Here is an 8680-nt window from a genome sequence, read left to right on the forward strand (position 1 = left end):
GAGACAGAAAACAGCATATGTGTGTCAGAAAAATGACCCCATCGCTGTCCTAATTTAATTAACTTTATCAGCTGTTTCGCTGGCACTTCAGTCCCTCTCTTAGAGAGGATTCCAGCGAGTGACGTTGCTGCAGCTTCTATTTCCATTGCTGCGCCGTGGTTCCTGGGAGGCGAGGGGCCACCTCGAACCGTTGTCTGCTCCGTCTCTGCGCCAAGCAGCACTCCTCCCAGTTTAAACAACTGTTTTGCGGTGCTTCTATCTCTCTATTAGAGAGGATCCCAGCAAGTGACGTGGGCCACAGCTGGCGTTAGCACTGCTGCGCCTGAGAGGTGAGGAGCGACCTCACACCAGCGTCTGCCCTGCCTTTGCCCCAAGCAGCGCTTCTGTCAGCCTCCTCTAGCTGCTTACTGCAGTCTCAGAGATTTCAGTCCAGCTGAACAGCCATCCTCTGCTACCAGATGTCGGGAGTGGGAGACGGACCCGGAGTAACGATGTAAGCTCAATATGAGTATGATCGTTCTCCCTTTATTCATGTTTTTACCAAGTATATATAGACAGGCAAGCAGAGCACGCGCTAGCGGTAGCTCTACCATTGGCTTACAATCTCTGTTCACACGACCAGAGCGCTCACACAATTGGTGTAGACCCCTTGTCCACGCGCAGCAACATTCTCTCCTCTTCTGGATGCGGTCCCGTTTATCTTATCTACCAAGTAGCTACTTCTTCTTACTTCTGCTTTTCCCAGGAGAGTTCACGGTCATCTCCAGGCCTTTATCTACATCAAAGACTGGGTTGCTCATCACAATTAAATCGTGCCCCTTTTCACACAGCCATTCCTCCACAGGTTTGAGTAGCAGAAAAGGCCTTGACTGCCTCACAAAATCAAGCCATCGGTGCTTTACCAACACTATTAATCCAAAGCAGACCTATACCAGCTGCTAGCAAGAACATCAAGTCCATCCCAGAGGAAAACATGGAACTTGTTGATGAAGATATTCTTGAGATACATTCTAAATCATTGGTCCCAGTATGGATTCTTGAGCAATACAGCATGTTACTTGTTCCCACCTGGACATTGAACAATTGACTCTTTGTATGTGGCCATCTAACAGCCCACCTGTCAAACCCATATCTCTCCAACTGAGCCATGTAATGGGAAATCATGTGGGGGACACCCTGCACATGTTCTCCAACTGACCCTATGTCTCTTCATGGAAACCTTAGCTGGGCTGGGTTGCCACTCTGCATTTTGAGAACTGCAGCAGAATCGGGATGGGTTTAAAAGACAAGTGTTCACTCTGGAAGTACACGTATGTCTATGAAGCTCTTCCTCCTTACAGCTGTGGACCTCCAAGGTGTGGGCAGGAACTGATCCTGCACTCCAACAATTAGAACAGAGCTGTCCCCATTTCATCAGACACCCTGTGGACTGGCTGTAGTTCATGACAAGCAAAGCAAGAGGGAGAAACATACACAAATGCATATGAATCAGGTGCAATAACACTCATTAGGCCAAACGTATTGAGCAGAAGGAACTGAAATTGCGTGATACCACAACTGTGTGCCTACCAGAGTAACTATGAGATTATAACACAGCATGATCACTCCCAAAATGGAGGTATGTTTGTTTGCTCACCAACATCCTGCAAATAGAAGGATTGTAAGGCACAGGAATGTTAAACGTCTGAACCAAAAGCAGAGTAGTCATCCAACAGACAATAGGTAAGACCAACTTCTGGGGAATCTCCTCCCCTCTTTGATCACAAACACTGTTCCACAGAGATGTGACTTCTACTGGCTTCATTCCTTACCGTCATCTTCCTACAACAACCAGAACACAAGTACAACCTCACATCTCCTGCCTTGCACAAGCATGGGAGGATGAGGAAGAGGCACTAATGCACAACATGTGGCTAAACAAAGATATGCCACTACTTCAAAGTAAGCCAAAGGAAACCAGGAAGAGAAAAAACTCAGACCATTAAGGCAAGGAACAATTAAAGAAAAAATCTTGTCAGACTAACTCGCCAGGAAGTCTTTATTGCTGGCATTGAAATTCATCCCCGTGAGCACCTGCAAACCACTGATGTTTCAAGTACAAGTGCAACCCTAAACTCTTCCTCTGGACTACATTTTAGGGTGGGTCATTTTAAGAAATAGTCATCAGCTCTCAACATTTTTTTTTTTTTTACTTTGTGGTCTTCTCATCTGCATAAGAATATGAAGCCGTAAGTATAAACATTTATCATAGGTCTCTTTCTCAAGTTAAGTCATCCTGGGCTTCTTCAGGTGGCTAAATGATTGCCAAGGAAACTAACTATTTGCTGCAAAACAACACTCACAGTTTTCAACACAAAAGAATTATGCAGAGATGGGGATAACCATGACCTAGCAGGAAAAAGGCCTGAAAGAAAGTGTAACTCCATCTCTGAAGAAACTCCACATCATAAGATTCCAATGAATTACAGATAGATAAAGGAGGTTTCACACAGGAATTATGAGCCTTCCACCCGTGCATCCTGAATCTACATGCACATTTACTGTGCAAACACTATAAGATTGGAGGACAATAATCTTTCGAGATGGAGAAACTAGGCTCACAGCATGAGTGGCACAGGGCTTGGCAGTAGGCCTGGAATCAAACCATTGCCCAGCTAAAGCTACAGTGACCCACCTGTTTTCATGGTTCAGAGCCAGCCTCTCACCCTCCTTGCATTCACAGCCTTTAGTTGCACTAAAGATAATATATTTTGGCTATACGTCAACCACAGTCCAAAGAGCGTTCCATTCAGTGACATCATAGGGGAGCAAAATTCCCTCACAGTCATTCTCTTGGCAGTTGAACACCTACAAGGTATGGATCGAAACTGCTCCCCTAGCACAACAATTGCAAGAGATCTTTTAATGTTTTAAGGATTTCCAGCAAAAATAAGGCCCAGGTTTACATACAGACATACAAAAAAAAAAAAAAAAAATTAAAAAAAAGTCCCCCAACAACCAAGGCAAGAATGAGAAACCTGGAGAAATGATGGAATGCTAGCTTGACATTTCAGCTCACGTCAGCACCAGCAGAAACACGAAGGGTATCCAACTTCCCCTTCTCATGGATAATGCTTGACTTCTCACCATGTGTATGACAAGCAAGAGCATTTGTCCAGTTAACATTTATAGGAAACAAGTCTATGGAAGTCTGTCTCTTGACAGCCGTAAACGTAAAAGGTATGTATGGGACAGTCAGACAAAGGTAACAGATGAGATCTTCCATGCATTATCGGATAAAAAGCTGACCACCTGTGGAACTTACAAACACTACATACATAATTCAGGTATTTAGTAGGTAGAAATTACACAGTTTGCTCTTCTGAAAGCTCCCATTATGCAGTTTCTCATAAGTACAAAATTCAGTGTTAGTTAAGAGTTGACGACAACCTGCAAAACCAGGGGAAGAACCTCCCAGGGATTCCAATACAGCTGGAAATACATGTCTTCCAGCCACATTTCTTTGGGAAGAGGAATCTCACACTGCATGATACTACAGCTGGGCACTGAACAGGGAAAGGAGCACACATATCTGTCTATCCTCTCATACACAGCTCCCACGATTCTACTCTCCAACCCTTCACAACTTGCAAGGTGTTCTTTGAGCAAGTACATGACATGAAAGGTTCAGTTGCCCCAAACACTTCTCTTCAACGTTTACCAGGAGCATTCCATGCACTTCACACAGATATCTTCACATCTCCATACTGAGAAGGAAGAACAATCATCTGCTCACTGCATGTCAGAGAAGAAACATTAAGACTCTAAGAGAAAAGAGAATCAGTCATCCAGGAGAGGCTGGGTCAGCAAACTCCTCTGCTGACATTTCTCCCAAGACTTTCTATCTCTCCTCTATCACCCTTATAAAGTTCTTGCCATATTGCCAACCCAAGACACATCCAGCTCCATTTTAATGTCAACCTTAAAAACCAGGGAATCAACAAAACACATCTACCATTTCTTCTAATAGACCTTCACATACAGCCACATGGAGACTTTTGCAAATGGTCACAACTTTGAGGATTTTCTTTCATCTTCACCACAGGCAGACAGACATCGACAAGGGATTTGTTGTTGCCTAGTCCATTCCTCCACCTGGTGTACAAAGATCAAAACACGCACAAAAATACAAACATTTCATTTCTCACCCCGTTATCATGGAGAAACAGAAAGGCTGAGGAGAGCAGAAACACTGAGCAGCTGAGTTCTACATGGCACCAGCAGCAGTTGGTTTCAAGGCACGCTTATCCTACTCAAGCACAAGACAATGACAACTTCAATTGCCTGAAAATGCAATACATCCGTTCAAAAAAGCTAATATTGATGGGAAAATTAGTATTAAATATGTCAGAGGAAAAAACTGAGAAATGACCTAGAATGTGATAAGAACACAAGGCTCCTCTTTAATGAAACTCAAAGCAACAGCAGCCCCAATTCTCCTGCCTCCCACACCAACTGTAATGCTGAGACTCAGTTATCAAATTATCACCTCAAAGACACCATCATTCTCCTCCAACACATCAACAACTTGGAAGGTACATGATGCTCAAACCTTAACCTAAATTCTACAACTGTGCTCAATAACTGCCATTCACACTAAATGTCATGCAACAGGAAAGCAAACTGATGAGCTCAAAGCCTGGCCAGCTAGAAGCTGCGCAGTGTGATATCCACAAATGAGACACCTTTAGTCCCATTTTATGTAGTTCAGCAATGAACCGTGGGAATTAATTAAACACATGCCTTGTCTCCACCACTACCTCCTCACACACAACATCCCCAAGGCGTTCCTCAAACCCTTTACAGCTCACATCATTGCAATTGGTCTTCCAAATTTGCAGATGGAGTCCATTGAAAGAAAAGGATAACACATGACTCCTCAGCATGTGTATGTCACAAGTAGGAGTATCTGTCCACTTAACATTTTAAGGAAACATGTCTGTGAAAGTCTCTCCCTTGAATAACAGGAAAGGTATTTATTGGACAGTCATACAAAGGTAACAAATGTGACCTTACACACATTATCAGATACAAAGGCCCAGCTCCAGATCATTACAACGAGCATGGCAAAAAGTGAACATCTGCAGAAAGGAAGGGATCACAACACACTCTTCCAGATTGTGGCACTTCGAGTACGTACCTAATTCACATATTCAGAAAGTAGTACATGCACGGTTTGCACTTCTCAAGGTTCCCATTATGGCACTTATCTTAAGTACATATTTCACTGCTAGTTAAGAACTGCAAAAGACAGAAAGACAACTTGCAAATACAGAGAAAGAACCCATCAGGACTCCCAATACAGCTGAAATCACATGTCTTCTAGCCACATTTCTCCTGGAAGACGGAACTCATATTCCATGATACTACAGCTGGACACTGAACAAAAAAGGATCAAACAGATCTCTTGAGCCCCTCATGCACATCTCCCAGGACTCTGATCTCCAATCCTTCACAACTTGCATAGTGTTCCTTGAGCCTTATAATTTGCAATCACATGACACGAAAAGGCCAGAAGCCCAGACCATTTCACTTCAACGACAGACACGTATATTCACAGCTCCATACTGAGAAGGATGATACATTTCTCAGTTCAGTGCACTTCAGAGAAGAAATATGAAGAGTCTGACACTGCCAAAAGGGGAAGATTTCCATTTGCTGATAATGCAATACATCCATTTAGAAGATCTAATACTGACAGGAAAATCGGTATTACACATCAGGAGACAAAATGAGAAACAACCTGGCACGTGATAAAAACACAAAGCCCCACTCTAATGAAACCCAATACAACAGCAGCCCTACTTCTCCTGACTCCCACAACAACTCCAACGCTGAGCAACGAGGCCACAATCACCTCCCTGGAGCAAAAGACACAGCACGCTCATGAACCCTGCAACACTATCACACCACAAACTTCCCAAATGTATATCTTCACATCTCTCTACTGAGAAGATACAATCATGCAATCACTACCTCATGGAAGAAACATCAAGAGTCTAAGAGTAAAAGGAAAGAGGTCCTCCAGGAGAAGCTGGATCAGGAACCATTGGTACTGGGCCAAAATCCCTCTCCTTACACTAATTCCAGCACCTCCCACCCTCATATGACTCTTCCCATTCCTCTGCGTGAGCACAAAGATAAAAGCATGCACGAATACAATGACCTTTCATTGCTCACCACATTCTCACGAAGAAACAGAAAAGCAGAGAAGAGTAGAAACCGTGAACAGCTGAGTTATAGATGGGACCATTTACAGTGTGTTTCAAGACAATCTCATCGTACTCAAGCACAGGTGATGTCAGGAACATCTCTAACCCTGCCAATAAGGAAAAATTCCATTTGCTCATAACGCAATACATTCATTCAGAAAGGTAGTACTCAGAGAAAAACTGGTGTTACAAATGTCAGGGGACAAAATGAGAAACAACATGGTGTGTCACAAGACCACAATGCCGCATTCTACTGAAACTGAAGACAATAGCAGCCCCGTTTCTCTTGACTCCCACAATAACTTCAACGCTGAACAACGATCTCACGTTCACCTCCGCGGATCAATAGGCACTTGCAGACAACTCACCGGGGGAGCGGCGGGGTCGTCGCGGCGGGCGCCGTCAGCGTCCTCGGGGAGCAGCGGCGGCGCGGGCTCGTCGGGCGGCGGGCGGGCCGGCAGGGTGTCGCAGCAGCTGCCGCCCGAGAAGCGCAGCTGGCTCTTGCGCGAGTCGGCGGTGAGCGAGACCTCGTGCGAGTAGGAGCGCAGGAAGGCGCGGACGCCGTCGATGCCCACGAAGTGCGAGGCCGGGACGCCGCGCAAGGCGCCGCTGCCCGCCGCCGGCAGCTGCGAGCGGCGCCAGCGGCGCAGGCGCAGCGCCAGCAGCAGCAGCAGGAAGGCGAGGAAGAGGCAGGAGACGGCCGCCACGGCCAGCACCAGCCAGCGCGTCAGGCTGCCGCCCGGCTCGCCCGGCGCCGCCGCCGCCGCGCTGCCCAGCTCCGACAGCAGCTCGGCCACGCTCTCGCCCAGCACCACCCTCAGCGTGGCCGTGGCCGACAGCGCCGGCCGCCCGTGGTCCTTCACCACCACCACCAGGCTCTGCCGCGCCGCGTCGCGGGCCAGCGGCAACCGCGCCGTCCGCACCTCGCCGCCGTGCAGCCCCACGCGGAACAGACCCGGCTCCGTCGCCTTGGCCAGCTCGTACGACAGCCACGCGTTCTGACCCGCGTCCGCGTCCACCGCCACCACCTTGGCCACCAGCGACCCGGGCTCCGCCGACCGCGGCCACAGCTCCACGCCCGACCACCACCCCGACACCGAGCCCCAGCCCGAGCCCGAGCCCGAGCCCGCTGGCGCCGGCGGCGGGTACAGCACCTGCGGCGCGTTGTCGTTCTCGTCCACGATCTCCAGCCGCACCGACACGTTGCTGCTCAGCGCCGGCGCGCCGCCGTCCTCCGCCCCCACCCACAGCCCCACCTCGCGCACCTCCTCGTAGTCGAAGGAGCGCAGCGCGTACAGCGCGCCCGTCTCCGCCTGCACCGACACGTACGACGACAGCGGCGCGCCCCGCACCCGCCCCTCCCACAGCCGGTACCGCACGCGCGCGTTCGCGCCCCAGTCCGCGTCCCGCGCCCGCACCCTCAGCAGCAGCGCGCCCGCCGCGTTGTTCTCGGGCACCCGCGCGCTGTACCGCGCCTCCGCGAACACCGGCGCGTTGTCGTTCACGTCCAGCACCCGCAGCGCCAGCACCGCGCTGCTCCGCAGCGGCGGCGACCCGCCGTCCGACGCCCGCACCGTCACGTTGTACTCCGACACCTCCTCGCGGTCCAGCTCCCGCGCCGTCACCACGCGGTAGTAGTCCTCAAAGCTCTTCTCCAGACGGAACGGGAGGCTCTCGGCGACGCTGCAACGCACCTGCCCGTTGAGTCCGGAGTCCGGGTCCTGGACGTGCAGCAGGGCCACCACCGTCCCCGGTGGAGCGTCCTCAGAGATTTCGCCAAGCGCCGAACGAACCGAAATCAGAGGCATGTTGTCGTTGACGTCTGTCACAGTGATCTCCACTTTCGCCGTGTCGGAAAGTCCGCCGCCATCCCGTGCCTGCACCTCCAGTTCGTAGGAGTCGCCACGCTCGAAGTCCAGGCTTCTCACTAAGGTGATCGCTCCCGTCTCTGTGGCCAACTGGAAAATGTTCGAGGCTTTCTCTGAGATTTTCTTCAGCGAATACTTGACGTCCCCGTTGATCCCCTCGTCGGCGTCGGTGGCCGTCACAGTGACGAGGACGGAGCCCACGGGCACGTCCTCCGCCACACGCACCGTGTACTCTGCCTGGCTGAACGCGGGCGCGTTGTCGTTGGCGTCCAGCACCGACACGCGGATGCGCGCCGTGCCCGTCCGCCGCGGCTCTCCGCCGTCGCTCGCCCTCAGCACCAGCTCGTGAAACGCCGCCTCCTCCCGGTCCAGCGCCTTCGCCAGCACCAGCTCGGGACGCTGCTCCCCGCCGGGGCCCGCCTGCACGGCCAGCGAGAAGTGCTCGTCGCCGCTCAGCTCGTAGCTCTGCAGGGAATTCCGACCCACGTCCGGGTCCTTCGCGTTCCGCAGGGGAAACCGCCAACCCGGGGCTGTCGTCTCACTTACTCTCAGTTCCCTTTC

The 8680-nt window shown here is 50.4% G+C and overlaps 2 protein-coding genes across 2 annotated transcripts in view; both read right to left on the bottom strand.

Moving 5' to 3' along the window:
• The window catches only part of LOC106899046 (protocadherin gamma-B5-like), a 25925-nt gene that overhangs the window by 13880 nt on the left and 3365 nt on the right, over positions 1-8680 (bottom strand). The gene's annotated exons all lie outside the window — the stretch shown is intronic.
• LOC106899042 (protocadherin gamma-A10-like) lies at positions 6581-8674 on the bottom strand (the record flags this gene model as incomplete). Its single annotated transcript, XM_014960699.1, has 1 exon — positions 6581-8674. A coding segment is annotated over one exon (2094 nt), but the record flags the coding sequence as incomplete, so codon positions are not given.

Source organism: Calidris pugnax, unplaced genomic scaffold (genome assembly GCF_001431845.1).
Source record: "Calidris pugnax isolate Ruff unplaced genomic scaffold, ASM143184v1 scaffold587, whole genome shotgun sequence".
In the NCBI taxonomy this organism is placed as follows: Eukaryota; Metazoa; Chordata; class Aves; order Charadriiformes; family Scolopacidae; genus Calidris; species Calidris pugnax.